This window comes from Ctenopharyngodon idella, chromosome 15 (genome assembly GCF_019924925.1).
Source record: "Ctenopharyngodon idella isolate HZGC_01 chromosome 15, HZGC01, whole genome shotgun sequence".
NCBI lineage: Eukaryota > Metazoa > Chordata > Actinopteri > Cypriniformes > Xenocyprididae > Ctenopharyngodon > Ctenopharyngodon idella.
In genome coordinates this window covers 35,672,571-35,691,994 of record NC_067234.1, presented here as the reverse complement: position 1 = coordinate 35,691,994, position 19,424 = coordinate 35,672,571, and the positions used below count along the sequence as shown (strand labels likewise).

Genomic DNA, 19,424 nt, shown 5'->3' with positions numbered 1-19,424 from the left:
ATTGTGTTTAACAAATAAAAGGGTGATCATTAGTGTATATGAATTCATACATGAATGAAGAGGAGGATGTTGGTCAAACTCTCAGGGATCAGGAACAACATCCATCATCTACTCCACATGACTGTCTTTACACAGGAAAGCATCTTTAAGAGCTTTCATTAGTTTAAAGGGTTCAGTCAAAATTTAAACTTCTGTCATTAATTACTCAACCAGATGTCGTTCCACACCCGTAAGACATTCATTTATCTTCGGAACACACATGAAGATCTTTTTAAATTTGTACTATTTAATTGTTAGCGCTCTAGAGGTTAACAGACATGCACGCGTCGTCATGCGTCTTGCGGAAGAACATTGTAGCCGGAGCTACTTCTCTCTGTTTATGACGAGTCACGCAGGTACCGGGGTAGTACTCCGTAGCGGTTTAAAATAGTCCCAATATAAACACTTATTATAGGCGTGCCGTAGTGATTCAGGAAAAGACAAAAACACAGGTTGGAGATGGATTCATGATGTACTCGCTCATTATCTACATTTTGTAAATTTTGAACATAAAGAGATTGTTCAGTCTCTGTTTACGTCTCTCTCGTCACAAATAGAAAGTGAAAATAGTTAGTTCTCCTGTCGCCATTTTAAGCAGATGAGATACCAATACGATACGGAAAAAAACAGCGCATCAAAGTGTAGAAACGTTTATCAAAGTTTAAGCAGGAGTTTCAGTCTATCTTTATGATGTTAAAGCTGGAGGATTTGAGTAGCTGTATCTTGTTAAAGTTTGATCGAGGTGAGTGTTCATGTTTAGTGACTTCCTCATTGACAGTCTACGCAACATAAGGATGTCGCCATTTTAAGCAGATAAAATACGATACGGAAAAACAGCACCAAAGTGTTTAATAGAAACGTTTATCAAAGTTTAAGCAGGAATTTCTGTGTATGTTTATGATGTTAAAGCTGGAGGATTTGAGTAGCTGTATCTTGTAAAAGTTTGATCGAGGTGAGTGTTCGTGTGGTGACTTACTCATATTTTAATGAAATGTTATATTGCAGTGTCCTGGACCAGCACTTGGCCAGCATAAACCAGCAGCTCAGCTTCAAAACCTACCTTACCAGCTTATGCTGGTTTTTTCAACAGAGAAGCGCTTTAGGATCCGCATCAATATTAGAAAAGCTTTCCAGCGCTGGAGAGAGCTAAGCGGGAAAGCCTGAAAACAGACGCGGAGGCTTCTTTGATTCCTTCTCATGTGAGTAAAACTGGGTTTGATTGTCTGGAGCTGCTGTGCTGTTTGTGACTAACAACTAACCCTTGTTTGAATTTACTCTTGTGTACTGTACGTTCATTTTTTTGTGTTTCCTTGTCGTTCGTTCATCACATGTGCTTTATTTTTCGTGAAGCATTTTGTTGCGCATCAGCTGTGATAAACACATCCACTCGCATTGGGTGTGTAACAGCGGCCAGATAGTGAGAGTTGATCAGGTAAACCACTGCGCGCTGACGCCCGCTAGAGAATGAGGTGTTTAGCGTCATTGTTGGTGCACTCGCCTTATGGGGTGGATTCTATAAGATTTGATGATTGCTAAGCAAACTGAGAGGAGAACTATCGTGTATACGCACTCCAGCAGTCTGGCCAAAATCCCTTATAGTATTCAGGCGTCAGACGTCTGGATAACGTATGTGTGGACTAACATTGATAATATTTAGCTTTATTCCTGTTTTGCCCAAAGGAAGCTTTAAGGTGGAAATGTTCATAACTTGGAGGAAGCAAACAATTAAAGCTTGGCCATTCCTCCGGCCACCTCTGTTGCGCAAGCACCGCATTAACAGCTGACTTTTCTCCGTTTAAAGGACACACAGGTGTCGTGCCGAAAACTGACTGCTGTCCGCGGGAGCGCGCAGCATGTTTAAAGCGTGTCGCCCCTGTTTCTACACGATCAAACGGCCATAACCTGCAAATACATATAACTCTGTGTCCGTGATAATAACAAAGAAACTTTTCCTGTAACGGATTAATCAAAATTATTAATTTAATTAATTTTCCGTTTATTGCTTAATCGAGCCTGATTTTTACGTGATTATAACAGAAAGCCTATTTACTTGCTTTGTGCCAAACAATCCAGTCCTTTTTACCAGGTAAAATATTTTGTAACATTTCTGCCTCAAAATGACTTGATTTCATTCATGGCTGTTATATTTGACAGATTATTCAGTCCTTTTTACCTGTTGAAATACCTTTAAATGGTAAATAAAACCCATTAAATGCAGATTTACACCTGCCGAAAAGTGATTACAGCCTCTACTTATTGAGTGAACTGTTCTTTCTGCCTCAAAATGACTTGATTTCATTCATGGCTGTTATATTTGTAAAATTATAGCTCATTCAGTCCTTTTTACCTGTTGAAATACCTTTAAATGGCCAATAAAACCCATAAAACGCAGTTTTACACCTGCCGAAAAGTGATTACAGCCTCTATTTATTTAATCTCAAATATAACAGCCATGAATGAAATCAAGTCATTTTGAGGCAGAAAGAACAGTTCACTCAATAAATAGAGGCTGTAATCACTTTTCGGCAGGTGTAAAAATGCATTTTATGGGTTTTATTTACCATTTAAAGGTATTTCAACAGGTAAAAATGACTGAATTAGCTGTAATCTGTCAATTATAACCCTCATGAATGAAATCAAGTCATTTTGAGGCAGAAAGAACAGTTCACTCAATAAGTAGAGGCTGTAATCACTTTTCGGCAGGTGTAAATCTGCATTTAATGCGTTTTATTTACCATTTAAAGATATTTCAACAGGTAAAAAGGACTTAATGAGCTAGAATCTGTCAAATATAACAGCCATGAATGAAATCAAGTCATTTTGAGGCAGAAATGTTACAAAATATTTTACCTGGTAAAAAGGACTGGATTGTTTGGCACAAAGCAAGTAAATAGGCTTTCTGTTATAATCACGTAAAAATCAGGCTCGATTAAGCAATAAACGGAAAATTAATTAAATTAATAATTTTGATTAATCCGTTACAGGAAAAGTTTCTTTGTTATTACCACGGACACAGAGTTATATGTATTTGCAGGTTATGGCCATTTGATCATGATAAAAGCAGCTGTAGACGTGTAGAAACAGGGGCGATACCCTTTAAACATGCTGCGCGCGCTCCCGCGGACAGCAGTCAGTTTTCGGCAGACGATCAATTTTCAGCACGACACCGGCACAAAGGCCATTTACACATTCCAGCTGAACTTCACCTCTTAATATGGAAAATAATAAAAATAATTAACAAGCCAAAATATGCATATAGGTGGCCATGGTAACACTGCAAGTGCGCGCTTGGCGAAGCAGCTTTAGGAGCCTAAACAAATAAAACACGACAGAGACGAGCTCGACGGTCAAACATGTTTTTTTCAAGCGCATGTTTACTTAGAAAAATAATGTAAAAGTGCTGCAATGGCATAAAAAACCTTAAGGTTAGCACAACAAAATTATCAAATATATTGCATGGTTATACACGCTCGTATCAGATGTGTTGCATTAATTATTATTAGTAGACTTATTTGTTTGTTCGCATGTGCTTGCATTCGATTTGCCTAATGCAATAAATTGAATTATTATATTTAAGCTTCAGTTATATTTGGTAAAACGTCACTGAATACATTAGGCTACTTATAGATTTTTTTTTTAGGTGATGTTGCTGGGTAAGTGAATTAAGAACAGTACTCAGTCATAAAATAAAATCACTACAGGCCAGGCGCCAGGATGGCATAACTGGTGGGCACCACTACATAGACTATTTTAGTTATGAAAAATCTAATATATAAACGTTAAGCCAAAACGAATTCATTTAAAGCTAAACAGAAACCGGCGTTATAACCTACCTCTCTAATTTGGCACAAATCCAAATGTTTCCATGTTTTACTAACAAGGCAACATTTCTAGTTTTCGTTTAGTTTAAGTTTTTTAACTAATATTTATATATTCTTATATTTCAGGTTTGTTTCGATTAGCATAAATGTTTTTAATAGTTTTAGTTTTTGTTAGTTAACTATAATATCCCTGCCTGGGAAATCATCCACAGAACTGCAGTACAGTCATTTTTCCAGCTGTTTAAGCCATTAATATTTACAAATATTCACGAATTATTTAATGCCGTCTGGGACACAATCTCAGGCCGGGAGTCTCAGACTCATCGAAGCCAATAAATACAGTTATTGATGCTCGGGAAGCCAACAGCAATTTCTTAACGATCAGCATTTCATCTGAAAGAGGTTCACCTGAAAATGTTGTCCACTAGAGGGAGCCACAGGATAAGGAATATTTTAAGCTTATCTTTCTTATTTTTAAGCTTATCTGTTGCCATACTTTTGAATGTATATAACCTTTTCATTTCTTTGACCATGTTCTGACAATATAGTTTTATAATTAGTGTACTGTACATTGAAATCTGTGAAATGCTTATTCCAAGAATAATTCTTTTTACTTTTTCTAATATGCTGTCTTAACTAATATGACAGTTTGTTCTGTGTATTTCTGTTTTCCAGTATTATATATAGCTTACTATATTATAATTTCTACTAAAATATTATATGGTTAAAGTGTTTACTTGATCATGGGCCATTGCTTGCACTCTGAATTAATCTTTTAATTTCGAATTTGGTCTTTTAATTTAACTGTCTTTAATGCATCATGCACTTTACTTATATATAACGGGTTTTGATGGGGGACAAAACACTTAAACAACATGTTGTTTTACTTGGATTATGCTGTCATTATATTAGCAATAGTGTTTATGACAAGAGAAATGTGTAAATTAGTTGTCTCTGGTTGTCATTTTAGAACATTAAGCCATGTCAAGCATTTTGAAGTTAAGCAATAGCACATCTTCTAATGTCAGGTCATTAATTGGCTAATATGTTGCAGCGTATGTCATGTTTTCGTCAACATATTCTGACCATTTAAACAAACTTAGGAAATGGAGAAATATTCAGCGATTTTAAGGTGGTAAAATGTTAACAATGTTTTTTTTCTTTTTGCTCAAAACAAAACAAAAACACTATTTTATAGCGCTTTTTCAATTTGCGCAATTTTAAAGGGTAATGGAAACGCGGTGACAGTCACGTGATCCTTTTTCTCCCTCACTCAAGATATGTTCAGCTAAATTATGAAGGTTGTTTAATTCATTTAGTCGTTCAGGGTACGTTTATACGACAATGTTTTAAAAAAGGAAACATTTTTCTTTGTACAGATAACATCAAAACTATCCCCGTTCACACGGATCCGCAAAAATGACTAAAAACGCTGTATTACGCATGGCAGACAAGTAGTTGGGGATGTCACTTTGTAAAGAAAGATTACATGCCGGCGCATATGCATTCCTACACAGAGCACTCGTGCCAAATGTACATGCCTATTCACATTATTTTTATAGTTTACTGCACTTTGATATTCTTATTATTTCCCTATAGCGGTTAATAAATCAGAAGTCTCGCACATTCACCGAAACACCCAAATTCCACATTGAAAAATAAAGTTGATAGACTAAACATGTAATACGCATGTGCATGCCGTCACCGTTTTCACAGATTTGCGTTTTTGCAGTTTACACGGACAACGGTATCATTTTCAAAAAGTTCACAAATCGACACTGTCATGTAAATGAACAGCCAAAACGCATAAAAAGTTCTCCTTTTTTGGTTGATAATGGTGTCGTGTAAACAGCCCCTTAATTTAGTGTCTGAATGTTTTGTTGATTCAGAGTCAGTGGAGGAGATCAAACTCATCAGATTCTCCTGCAGCTTCATCATGGATGATTCACAAGGATCCAGAGATGGAGATTTTTCTCCAGGATGCAGGTACTCTCAACAAACACTGTTAAATATTGTTTCATCACAAAAAAAGATCAGTCCCCCCCCACACACACACACAGATCAAAGAAACAGTTTACAGAAAAAAATATTACTTTTTGCCTGTTTTTTTTTTTTTTTTTTTTTAATTTTAAAACTAACATGAAATATTAAATCATGAAGGGGAAAAAAAAAAAATCAGTTTCCTTAAAGTGCTTTTAGATGAAAGATGAATGTGTTTATATTAATATAGTTCCTATCATACAGAATGAACACAGTCATCTAAAGGATTAAACTGAATCTGTTCTCTGTTACAGTTCAGTCCAGCAGAAGAGCTCAAACCCAGAGTCCAGCTGTGTGTCTATGAAGAGTGACGGATCTATGGAGAAGCCAATAAAGTTTAAGAGTGGAGACACACGGCCTGATCTCAGGTATATGAGTGAGCGGGGCACAACCTAACATGGGGCTAGTTGTAACACGAACACAGTAATCTAAACATTGCTCTGCACTGTGACCATTTCGCTTGCATTTGCAACTGAAAAGAACTGTGTGCAACTGTGAAAAAAAATTTAGGCGCCCTGGTGCGAGTGACCTGATCGATTCTCATGAACAGATCTCCCAAAAAACTCCCAAAATGCATTTACACTGAACAACAGTTATGTTTCGTACTGCAATCGACTGCTATTCATACCTTAATTGAAAGACTTTGCTTCGGTCAGTCAGAGCAAGTGCAAAAGACGTGCGCGTCAGACTACACTTCAAAGATTGTTTACAAGGTAAAACAGGTGATGCACAGTTACCAGACCATCTCATGCTGCTGATGTTTCAGCCAAATTAACTGGAAATGCTACATTTGGATTATCATAAGCAAGGTTGGAAATTACGGGGGCTTGGGGCAAAAATGCCTCCAAAAATTAATTTAAAAAACACACCATTATGAATGCCTGTGCGCATATTACTTTCGCTTTTGAAGTATCAGCAATTCGGAGGCGGCAATTGCTGGAATGGTGGGTGGGTTCATTATTATTCTTAACGAAAAACACAACAAAACAGTACAATGACAAACTCGCTTAAATATGTGCTTTTACATTTCACATTGCAACCAGATCTTCATCCATCGTCTTGTTATTCAGCAAGTGATGTAACCGGTGTTGCGGCTTGTAGGGGAATTTTACAGTTAAAGACCCAAAAGACCAGATATGTTGAATAAAGACCCGGAGTCAGAGTTTAAAAAAAATAATAAATTGAAGAAAATTTAATGAAGAATAGTTTGCAGTTTCATCAGCAGAAGCCAGCTTCAAGTCTCACAAGGAGTTGGTAGGCCGCTCTGCGTACATTCACATTTCCACAACAATTATACTCTAACAGAGTCAACTAACTATGTCATTACTTCAGGCTGAATGATTCTGATTGGCTAAGAAAAATAGACAAATTTGGTAATCTTCCACACATGGACAGATAGTCAGAAGCATATCTCCATTCGTCACGATGCTGACGAGGGGACTCTGGATTTAGGTACCGGATGTCCTTTTGGGGTCATGAGATGGCGTCTGCTGTTCTCAAGCAGAGTGCCAGTTGTCCATCAGTACACAGGACCTGCACAGAACACTAGCGCACATACACAGATACACATGATTCACAGATTCGTCAAGGCTGAAGTTGATCTGAGCTCTGCTCTGAGCAGGAAACTTTCCCAAAACATACTGATAACATGTTCTTTTCTCTCAGTGAGAGGTACAGACAATATCCAAAATTATTTTTTAGTGTTTGAAAAGGAAAAGAAATGCTTTAACAGAAAGAGAAATGTTGATTAATAACTTAAAAGATATACAGGTGCTGGTCATATAATTAGAATATCATCAAAAAGTTGATTTATTTCACTAATTCCATTCAAAAAAGTGAAACTTGTATATTATATTCATTCATTATACACAGACTGATATATTTCAAATGTTTATTTCTTTTAATTTTGATGATTATAACTGACAACTAAGGAAAATCCCAAATTCATGTTTTCAAACAAAGCCACAGAAGAACTGTTGCACATCTCAAGCAACGGTGATTTCTGAATGAATCTGCGTTTTAAACAACTGAATGACTCGCACATTAAGATTTACCGAAACCTACTGGCGGTTTTATTTTCATATTTACATTTATTTTCATATTTACACTTTACATAGACTGTTTTTACTTAAAATGTCAAACTTTTACCCCCGGTTTCACAGACTAAAATGCATGTTTGAGCTGTTTTAACTGTATGTAACTTGCACTGACATACCTTAAAATATGTCAGTGCCATTGATTTGTCTCAAGATGCACACCAGAAATGTTTTTTTTTCTTTGGTACATTTATAAAAGCTACTTAAATACCCTAATTGAACTAATCCTGACTTAGGCTAAGCCCTATTTGTGAAACTGGGCCTTAAAGTTGAATTTTTTACATATTTCTAAATTCAAAAAATTATATTTAAAAACATTGTACAACATTATTTACCAATGAGCTGCATGAAGCAGTCTGTGTAAATGTGTCTAAATAATACCACTTCAGATGGAGCTTCTGTGCCACTTCTGCAGTGCAAAGATGCATTTTCTAATGGTTTCTTTTGATTGGTAACAGTCTGATTGGGTTTTATTGTTCTAACTGAATGTATTGTTTAAAGTAACATTTAAAAACAAATGTTCTATTTTAATTTAAGAAATTGACAAAATATGATGCATACATTTTATACAATTAGAAGAAATTGCTCTTATAATGGTAAAAATGCCCCTGGAAATTAATTTAAAGGGGCAAATATCACCCTGTAATGGGAAAGTTAATGTCTGTTATTGATCAGAGAGTGCTCCTAAATTTTTGACTGCTCCTAAAAATGTTTTTTTATTAGGAGCACAAGTGCTTCCAAAGAAAATGTTAGTGTAAAGCCCTGCTAAAGGATTAAACTGAATCTGTTCTCTGTTACAGTTCAGTCCAGCAGAAGAGCTCAAACCCAGAGTCCAGCTGTGTGTCTGTGAAGAGTGACTGGTCTATGGATAAGCCACCAAAGCTAAAGAGTGAAGACACACGGCCTGATCTCAGGTATATGAGTGAGCGGGGCACAACCTAACATGAAGCTAGTTGTAACATGAACACAGTAATCTAAACATTGCTCTGCACTGCGACCATTTCGCTTGCATTTGCGACTGAAAATAATTTTGTGCAACTGTGAAAAGAAAATTTAGGCGCCCTGGTGCGAGTGACCTGATCGATTCTCATGAACAGATCTCCCAAAAAACTCCCAAAATGCATTTACACTGAACAACAGTTATGTTTCGTACTGCAATCGACTGCTTTTCATACCTTAATTCAAAGACTTTGCTTCAGTCAGTCAGAGCAAGTGCAAAAGACGTGCGCGTCAGACTACACTTCAAAGATTGTTTACAAGGTAAAACAGGTGATGCACAGTTACCAGACCATCTCATGCTGCTGATGTTTCAGCTAAATTAACTGGAAATGCTACATTTGGATTATCATAAGCAAGGTTGGAAATTACGGGGACTTGGGGCAAAAATGCCTCCAAAAATTAATTTAAAAAACACACCATTACGAATGCCTGTGCGCATATTACTTTCGCTTTTGAAGCAGCAGCAATTCGGAGACGGCAATTGCTGGAATGGTGGGTGGATTCATTATTATTCTTAACGAAAAACACAACAAAACAGTACAATGACAAACTCGCTTAAATATGTGCTTTTACATTTCACATTGCAACCAGATCTTCATCCATCGTCTTGTTATTCAGCAAGTGATGTAACCGGTGTTGCGGCTTGTAGGGGAATTTTACAGTTAAAGACCCAAAAGACCAGATATGTTGAATAAAGACCCGGAGTCAGAGTTTAAAAAAAATAATAAATTGAAGAAAATTTAATGAAGAATAGTTTGCAGTTTCATCAGCAGAAGCCAGCTTCAAGTCTCACAAGGAGTTGGTAGGCCGCTCTGCGTACATTCACATTTCCACAACAATTATACTCTAACAGAGTCAACTAACTATGTCATTACTTCAGGCTGAATGATTCTGATTGGCTAAGAAAAATAGACAAATTTGGTAATCTTCCACACATGGACAGATAGTCAGAAGCATATCTCCATTCGTCACGATGCTGACGAGGGGACTCTGGATTTAGGTACCGGATGTCCTTTTGGGGTCATGAGATGGCGTCTGCTGTTCTCCAGCAGAGTGCCAGTTGTCCATCAGTACACAGGACCTGCACAGAACACTAGCGCACATACACAGATACACATGATTCACAGATTCGTCAAGGCTGAAGTTGATCTGAGCTCTGCTCTGAGCAGGAAACTTTCCCAAAACATACTGATAACATGTTCTTTTCTCTCAGTGAGAGGTACAGACAATATCCAAAATTATTTTTTAGTGTTTGAAAAGGAAAAGAAATGCTTTAACAGAAAGAGAAATGTTGATTAATAACTTAAAAGATATACAGGTGCTGGTCATATAATTAGAATATCATCAAAAAGTTGATTTATTTCACTAATTCCATTCAAAAAGTGAAACTTGTATATTTTATTCATTCATTACACACAGACTGATATATTTCAAATGTTTATTTCTTTTAATTTTGATGATTATAACTGACAACTAAGGAAAATCCCAAATTCATGTTTTCAAACAAAGCCACAGAAGAACTGTTGCACATCTCAAGCAACGGTGATTCCTGAATGAATCTGCGTTTTAAACAACTGAATGACTCGCACATTAAGATTTACCGAAACCTACTGGCGGTTTTATTTTCATATTTACACTTTACATAGACTGTTTTTACTTAAAATGTCAAACTTTTACCCCCGGTTTCACAGACTAAAATGCATGTTTGAGCTGTTTTAACTGTATGTAACTTGCACTGACATACCTTAAAATATGTCAGTGCCATTGATTTGTCTCAAGATGCACACCAGAAATGTTTTTTTTTCTTTGGTACATTTATAAAAGCTACTTAAATACCCTAATTGAACTAGGCCCTGATCCTGACTTAGGCTAAGCCCTATTTGTGAAACTGGGCCTTAAAGTTGAATTTTTTACATATTTCTAAATTCAAAAAATTATATTTAAAAACATTGTACAACATTATTTACCAATGAGCTGCATGAAGCAGTCTGTGTAAATGTGTCTAAATAATACCACTTCAGATGGAGCTTCTGTGCCACTTCTGCAGTGCAAAGATGCATTTTCTAATGGTTTCTTTTGATTGGTAACAGTCTGATTGGGTTTTATTGTTCTAACTGAATGTATTGTTTAAAGTAACATTTAAAAACAAATGTTCTATTTTAATTTAAGAAATTGACAAAATATGATGCATACATTTTATACAATTAGAAGAAATTGCTCTTATAATGGTAAAAATGCCCCTGGAAATTAATTTAAAGGGGCAAATATCACCCTGTAATGGGAAAGTTAATGTCTGTTATTGATCAGAGAGTGCTCCTAAATTTTTGACTGCTCCTAAAAATGTTTTTTTATTAGGAGCACAAGTGCTTCCAAAGAAAATGTTAGTGTAAAGCCCTGCTAAAGGATTAAACTGAATCTGTTCTCTGTTACAGTTCAGTCCAGCAGAAGAGCTCAAACCCAGAGTCCAGCTGTGTGTCTGTGAAGAGTGACTGGTCTATGGATAAGCCACCAAAGCTAAAGAGTGAAGACACACGGCCTGATCTCAGGTATATGAGTGAGCGGGGCACAACCTAACATGAAGCTAGTTGTAACATGAACACAGTAATCTAAACATTGCTCTGCACTGCGACCATTTCGCTTGCATTTGCGACTGAAAATAATTTTGTGCAACTGTGAAAAGAAAATTTAGGCGCCCTGGTGCGAGTGACCTGATCGATTCTCATGAACAGATCTCCCAAAAAACTCCCAAAATGCATTTACACTGAACAACAGTTATGTTTCGTACTGCAATCGACTGCTTTTCATACCTTAATTCAAAGACTTTGCTTCAGTCAGTCAGAGCAAGTGCAAAAGACGTGCGCGTCAGACTACACTTCAAAGATTGTTTACAAGGTAAAACAGGTGATGCACAGTTACCAGACCATCTCATGCTGCTGATGTTTCAGCTAAATTAACTGGAAATGCTACATTTGGATTATCATAAGCAAGGTTGGAAATTACGGGGACTTGGGGCAAAAATGCCTCCAAAAATTAATTTAAAAAACACACCATTACGAATGCCTGTGCGCATATTACTTTCGCTTTTGAAGCAGCAGCAATTCGGAGACGGCAATTGCTGGAATGGTAGGTGGATTCATTATTATTCTTAACGAAAAACACAACAAAACAGTACAATGACAAACTCGCTTAAATATGTGCTTTTACATTTCACATTGCAACCAGATCTTCATCCATCGTCTTGTTATTCAGCAAGTGATGTAACCGGTGTTGCGGCTTGTAGGGGAATTTTACAGTTAAAGACCCAAAAGACCAGATATGTTGAATAAAGACCCGGAGTCAGAGTTTAAAAAAAATAATAAATTGAAGAAAATTTAATGAAGAATAGTTTGCAGTTTCATCAGCAGAAGCCAGCTTCAAGTCTCACAAGGAGTTGGTAGGCCGCTCTGCGTACATTCACATTTCCACAACAATTATACTCTAACAGAGTCAACTAACTATGTCATTACTTCAGGCTGAATGATTCTGATTGGCTAAGAAAAATAGACAAATTTGGTAATCTTCCACACATGGACAGATAGTCAGAAGCATATCTCCATTCGTCACGATGCTGACGAGGGGACTCTGGATTTAGGTACCGGATGTCCTTTTGGGGTCATGAGATGGCGTCTGCTGTTCTCCAGCAGAGTGCCAGTTGTCCATCAGTACACAGGACCTGCACAGAACACTAGCGCACATACACAGATACACATGATTCACAGATTCGTCAAGGCTGAAGTTGATCTGAGCTCTGCTCTGAGCAGGAAACTTTCCCAAAACATACTGATAACATGTTCTTTTCTCTCAGTGAGAGGTACAGACAATATCCAAAATTATTTTTTAGTGTTTGAAAAGGAAAAGAAATGCTTTAACAGAAAGAGAAATGTTGATTAATAACTTAAAAGATATACAGGTGCTGGTCATATAATTAGAATATCATCAAAAAGTTGATTTATTTCACTAATTCCATTCAAAAAGTGAAACTTGTATATTTTATTCATTCATTACACACAGACTGATATATTTCAAATGTTTATTTCTTTTAATTTTGATGATTATAACTGACAACTAAGGAAAATCCCAAATTCATGTTTTCAAACAAAGCCACAGAAGAACTGTTGCACATCTCAAGCAACGGTGATTCCTGAATGAATCTGCGTTTTAAACAACTGAATGACTCGCACATTAAGATTTACCGAAACCTACTGGCGGTTTTATTTTCATATTTACACTTTACATAGACTGTTTTTACTTAAAATGTCAAACTTTTACCCCCGGTTTCACAGACTAAAATGCATGTTTGAGCTGTTTTAACTGTATGTAACTTGCACTGACATACCTTAAAATATGTCAGTGCCATTGATTTGTCTCAAGATGCACACCAGAAATGTTTTTTTTTCTTTGGTACATTTATAAAAGCTACTTAAATACCCTAATTGAACTAGGCCCTGATCCTGACTTAGGCTAAGCCCTATTTGTGAAACTGGGCCTTAAAGTTGAATTTTTTACATATTTCTAAATTCAAAAAATTATATTTAAAAACATTGTACAACATTATTTACCAATGAGCTGCATGAAGCAGTCTGTGTAAATGTGTCTAAATAATACCACTTCAGATGGAGCTTCTGTGCCACTTCTGCAGTGCAAAGATGCATTTTCTAATGGTTTCTTTTGATTGGTAACAGTCTGATTGGGTTTTATTGTTCTAACTGAATGTATTGTTTAAAGTAACATTTAAAAACAAATGTTCTATTTTAATTTAAGAAATTGACAAAATATGATGCATACATTTTATACAATTAGAAGAAATTGCTCTTATAATGGTAAAAATGCCCCTGGAAATTAATTTAAAGGGGCAAATATCACCCTGTAATGGGAAAGTTAATGTCTGTTATTGATCAGAGAGTGCTCCTAAATTTTTGACTGCTCCTAAAAATGTTTTTTTATTAGGAGCACAAGTGCTTCCAAAGAAAATGTTAGTGTAAAGCCCTGCTAAAGGATTAAACTGAATCTGTTCTCTGTTACAGTTCAGTCCAGCAGAAGAGCTCAAACCCAGAGTCCAGCTGTGTGTCTGTGAAGAGTGACTGGTCTATGGATAAGCCACCAAAGCTAAAGAGTGAAGACACACGGCCTGATCTCAGGTATATGAGTGAGCGGGGCACAACCTAACATGAAGCTAGTTGTAACATGAACACAGTAATCTAAACATTGCTCTGCACTGCGACCATTTCGCTTGCATTTGCGACTGAAAATAATTTTGTGCAACTGTGAAAAGAAAATTTAGGCGCCCTGGTGCGAGTGACCTGATCGATTCTCATGAACAGATCTCCCAAAAAACTCCCAAAATGCATTTACACTGAACAACAGTTATGTTTCGTACTGCAATCGACTGCTTTTCATACCTTAATTCAAAGACTTTGCTTCAGTCAGTCAGAGCAAGTGCAAAAGACGTGCGCGTCAGACTACACTTCAAAGATTGTTTACAAGGTAAAACAGGTGATGCACAGTTACCAGACCATCTCATGCTGCTGATGTTTCAGCTAAATTAACTGGAAATGCTACATTTGGATTATCATAAGCAAGGTTGGAAATTACGGGGACTTGGGGCAAAAATGCCTCCAAAAATTAATTTAAAAAACACACCATTACGAATGCCTGTGCGCATATTACTTTCGCTTTTGAAGCAGCAGCAATTCGGAGACGGCAATTGCTGGAATGGTGGGTGGATTCATTATTATTCTTAACGAAAAACACAACAAAACAGTACAATGACAAACTCGCTTAAATATGTGCTTTTACATTTCACATTGCAACCAGATCTTCATCCATCGTCTTGTTATTCAGCAAGTGATGTAACCGGTGTTGCGGCTTGTAGGGGAATTTTACAGTTAAAGACCCAAAAGACCAGATATGTTGAATAAAGACCCGGAGTCAGAGTTTAAAAAAAATAATAAATTGAAGAAAATTTAATGAAGAATAGTTTGCAGTTTCATCAGCAGAAGCCAGCTTCAAGTCTCACAAGGAGTTGGTAGGCCGCTCTGCGTACATTCACATTTCCACAACAATTATACTCTAACAGAGTCAACTAACTATGTCATTACTTCAGGCTGAATGATTCTGATTGGCTAAGAAAAATAGACAAATTTGGTAATCTTCCACACATGGACAGATAGTCAGAAGCATATCTCCATTCGTCACGATGCTGACGAGGGGACTCTGGATTTAGGTACCGGATGTCCTTTTGGGGTCATGAGATGGCGTCTGCTGTTCTCCAGCAGAGTGCCAGTTGTCCATCAGTACACAGGACCTGCACAGAACACTAGCGCACATACACAGATACACATGATTCACAGATTCGTCAAGGCTGAAGTTGATCTGAGCTCTGCTCTGAGCAGGAAACTTTCCCAAAACATACTGATAACATGTTCTTTTCTCTCAGTGAGAGGTACAGACAATATCCAAAATTATTTTTTAGTGTTTGAAAAGGAAAAGAAATGCTTTAACAGAAAGAGAAATGTTGATTAATAACTTAAAAGATATACAGGTGCTGGTCATATAATTAGAATATCATCAAAAAGTTGATTTATTTCACTAATTCCATTCAAAAAGTGAAACTTGTATATTTTATTCATTCATTACACACAGACTGATATATTTCAAATGTTTATTTCTTTTAATTTTGATGATTATAACTGACAACTAAGGAAAATCCCAAATTCATGTTTTCAAACAAAGCCACAGAAGAACTGTTGCACATCTCAAGCAACGGTGATTCCTGAATGAATCTGCGTTTTAAACAACTGAATGACTCGCACATTAAGATTTACCGAAACCTACTGGCGGTTTTATTTTCATATTTACACTTTACATAGACTGTTTTTACTTAAAATGTCAAACTTTTACCCCCGGTTTCACAGACTAAAATGCATGTTTGAGCTGTTTTAACTGTATGTAACTTGCACTGACATACCTTAAAATATGTCAGTGCCATTGATTTGTCTCAAGATGCACACCAGAAATGTTTTTTTTTCTTTGGTACATTTATAAAAGCTACTTAAATACCCTAATTGAACTAGGCCCTGATCCTGACTTAGGCTAAGCCCTATTTGTGAAACTGGGCCTTAAAGTTGAATTTTTTACATATTTCTAAATTCAAAAAATTATATTTAAAAACATTGTACAACATTATTTACCAATGAGCTGCATGAAGCAGTCTGTGTAAATGTGTCTAAATAATACCACTTCAGATGGAGCTTCTGTGCCACTTCTGCAGTGCAAAGATGCATTTTCTAATGGTTTCTTTTGATTGGTAACAGTCTGATTGGGTCTTATTGTTCTAACTGAATGTATTGTTTAAAGTAACATTTAAAAACAAATGTTCTATTTTAATTTAAGAAATTGACAAAATATGATGCATACATTTTATACAATTAGAAGAAATTGCTCTTATAATGGTAAAAATGCCCCTGGAAATTAATTTAAAGGGGCAAATATCACCCTGTAATGGGAAAGTTAATGTCTGTTATTGATCAGAGAGTGCTCCTAAATTTTTGACTGCTCCTAAAAATGTTTTTTATTAGGAGCACAAGTGCTTCCAAAGAAAATGTTAGTGTAAAGCCCTGCTAAAGGATTAAACTGAATCTGTTCTCTGTTACAGTTCAGTCCAGCAGAAGAGCTCAAACCCAGAGTCCAGCTGTGTGTCTGTGAAGAGTAACTGGTCTATGGATAAGCCACCAAAGCTAAAGAGTGGAGACACACGGCCTGATCTCAGGTATATGAGTGAGCGGGGCACAACCTAACATGAAGCTAGTTGTAACACGAACACAGTAATCTCAGGGCCTGTTTACACCTGGTCACTTCATGCATTTTTACAGATCAGATAGATATCTGATTTATTAAAACGATTCCATTTATACTTGGCCACATAAATGCGTCTCAGCACAATGGATATAAATCCGATCTTCAATTCCCGTGCTATATGCAGATTTAACGGCGCTGACATCACCAAAAGTAAGAAATGAGCTGTATTTTATTGATAATCAGCTAATTTCAAAATCAATGACCAAAATAGGAGAGAGCGCGGCAACAGCACTGGTAAGATCATCAGTCTCATTACTTTTAATGAAGATAATAAGTGTGTTGAGCGTCTGCGACTTACTTTCACTTTCATTTGCGTCAGTTTGCACGTCGGCTTGCTGAAGATACTCAAACGGCCTAATCTCAGGTATAGGGTTGAGCGGGGCACAACCTAATGCGGGGCTAGTTGTAACACACTTTTTATAAATACTTTTATTATATTTATTTTTATTATACTTTTTTTTTTTTTTTTTTTTTTTTTTTTTTAGCAGACATGCTAAAGTGTAGTGTTAGTGTATTTACTAGTTGCCATATCAACACTATATAGAGAAAAAAATGCGCCAAAATTCAAGTCTTTGGAAGATATCGCCTAACATTTAATCATAGCAAAAGTAAATTTCTCACTGAAGTCGATTTTTCCATCATTTTGGAAATCATTTTAGAGACAAATCAGCTATTTAATCTAGCAGTTTGGAGTTCTTTAATGCTGATATAATCAGCAGAAGACACTGGCCGGGTTTGAAGCCCAGTTGTGCAGGTGGGGCGCATCGATGCACCGAAAAACAATTAAAAAAAATTAATTTACAGAATTGAATTAGAACAGAATATACCGTTCTAATAAAAAAAACAAAAAAAAAAACAACAAAAAAAAAACGAAATGAAATAGTCATAATCAAGTCACAAGTGCAAAATGCCTAAAGTGCAGGGGAACATCAAAACACAAGCCACAAATAGTTAAATTAGATAACCCAGAGTAATCAATAAATAAGTTAAAATTAAAGAAATTATTAAAATAACGAAAGTAGCCTAGAGCCAGAATTGTCAACTTTGTCTTTTTAACTGCAGAGACAATAAACGCTAAACTGGAGTGGCAGTCTTTTTAGCTAAACATTCACAGCATCCAAAAATCAAATTAGAACCGGCTGAAATGTTTTGAAATCACTTGTACCCTACCTGATCGAAGATCCAGTCTTTCAGGCGATCTGCCTGTGTCCGTTTGAGTCTTTTCAGTGCGCTAGTCAACTCGATAACATTGGCCGGCAGAAGTGCGCCGCAGTGTTTGTCGTTGTTAAGCGGTAGGACATGATCTGTTGGCACAACTTGCTTCTTACATTTTTTGGATCATCCTTTACCATTTCAAAGTACATCCAATTGTTAAAGATTTAATTCCTGCCGCCAAGATGCCCTCTGTCGCTCACGGATCATGGAAGTGAAACTTAAATCTGTCACAGTGGTGGTTGGATTTATTCACACACATTAAAAATATTTATTAAAAGCTTCTTTCTTTTCACATTTTTATTTATAGCATTATCATAATAGGCTGTATATTAACCTATTGGGAGAGAACCAGTAGGTCTATGTAAAATCAGATATTGAGCACCCCATATCTCGTCTCATAACACCTCTGCGGAGATTCGACTGTGAGATTGGTATTCGAATCAGCTTCCTCCTATCGAAGCATCGAATCGTCGACTATTCAGGGTCACCACTTGAAAAAAGTATGCCATTTAAAAGAGTCATGTGATCGTGGATGATGTTCACCTGAGTTGAATTCATTCTGTAATTCTATAGTTGCTTTGAATTCCTAATTCCTAATATTACAGTAAGTTAATTTCTCAAAATAACTAATCAAAGTTTGAAACACGGAGCAAAACACCACTGAGTTACAGACATTAAAGCAAAAGTGTTACAGCACTCCCTGGTCTTTCCTAAGACAGAAGATTCCAGTAAAAGTGTACAACATATATCTACAAGTCTGTATGCTTTTTATTTTACTTAGTTTTAAAACCAGTTCAGTCCAGCAGAAGAGATCAAACACAGAGTCCATCTGTGTGTCTGTGAAGAGTAACTGCTCTATGGAGAAGCCACTAGTATATCTTTCCTATATAATAATACTTACAGAATTTGATTTTTATGAAATTGTTATTAATAAACAGCAGTGTAATGATCTGGATTTGAACCAAAAAAATACTGAGTTCGAATCCTGCAAGTGCCTGATTTTTTTTTTATTTTTTTTTAAATTTTTCTTCATTCTGATTTAAGGTCAAATCTTCTATCCAGACCAGTTAAAAACAAAACTGTGTTCACGCCCGTGATTCAACCACAAGACTTTAATGAAAGCATGAATCCTGGTTTCAGGTAAAATGTAGGACTTTTGTGGTTGTTGTTGTTGTTTAATTTTAGGTGCTGCATCACATCACACATCACTCAAACACATGATTAATAATTGAAACATTTCAGAAACCTAATGATGTTCTGTGTCCCATAATACAGCAAACAAAAAATCCATTTTGTAATTTATGGCTGTTCACTTTAC

General features: G+C 36.3%; 1 protein-coding gene and 1 long non-coding RNA gene across 51 annotated transcripts in view; one reads left to right on the top strand and one right to left on the bottom strand.

Annotated features, from left to right (window-relative positions):
- The window catches only part of LOC127495148 (NACHT, LRR and PYD domains-containing protein 12-like), a 165,375-nt gene that overhangs the window by 2,698 nt on the left and 143,253 nt on the right, over positions 1 to 19,424 (top strand). For 35 of the 50 annotated variants that reach the window (XR_007925071.1, XM_051861663.1, XM_051861697.1 and 32 more), the window contains exons 1-8: positions 1,051 to 1,238; positions 5,750 to 5,846; positions 6,155 to 6,268; positions 8,797 to 8,910; positions 11,428 to 11,541; positions 14,059 to 14,172; positions 16,689 to 16,802; positions 19,151 to 19,246. Coding sequence is in view for 49 of the 50 variants with exons in the window: in XM_051861663.1 (XP_051717623.1) it covers positions 5,797 to 5,846; positions 6,155 to 6,268; positions 8,797 to 8,910; positions 11,428 to 11,541; positions 14,059 to 14,172; positions 16,689 to 16,802; positions 19,151 to 19,246 (716 nt within the window). In the remaining variant the exon portion in view is untranslated. Of the gene's footprint in view, positions 1 to 1,050; positions 1,239 to 5,749; positions 5,847 to 6,154; positions 6,269 to 8,796; positions 8,911 to 11,427; positions 11,542 to 14,058; positions 14,173 to 16,688; positions 16,803 to 19,150; positions 19,247 to 19,424 lie in introns of those variants that run through there. The other 15 variants (XM_051861649.1, XM_051861648.1, XM_051861647.1 and 12 more) reach the window with 14 other exon arrangements.
- Positions 1 to 19,424, bottom strand: part of LOC127495222 (uncharacterized) — a 200,533-nt gene that overhangs the window by 179,820 nt on the left and 1,289 nt on the right. The window lies entirely within an intron of this gene.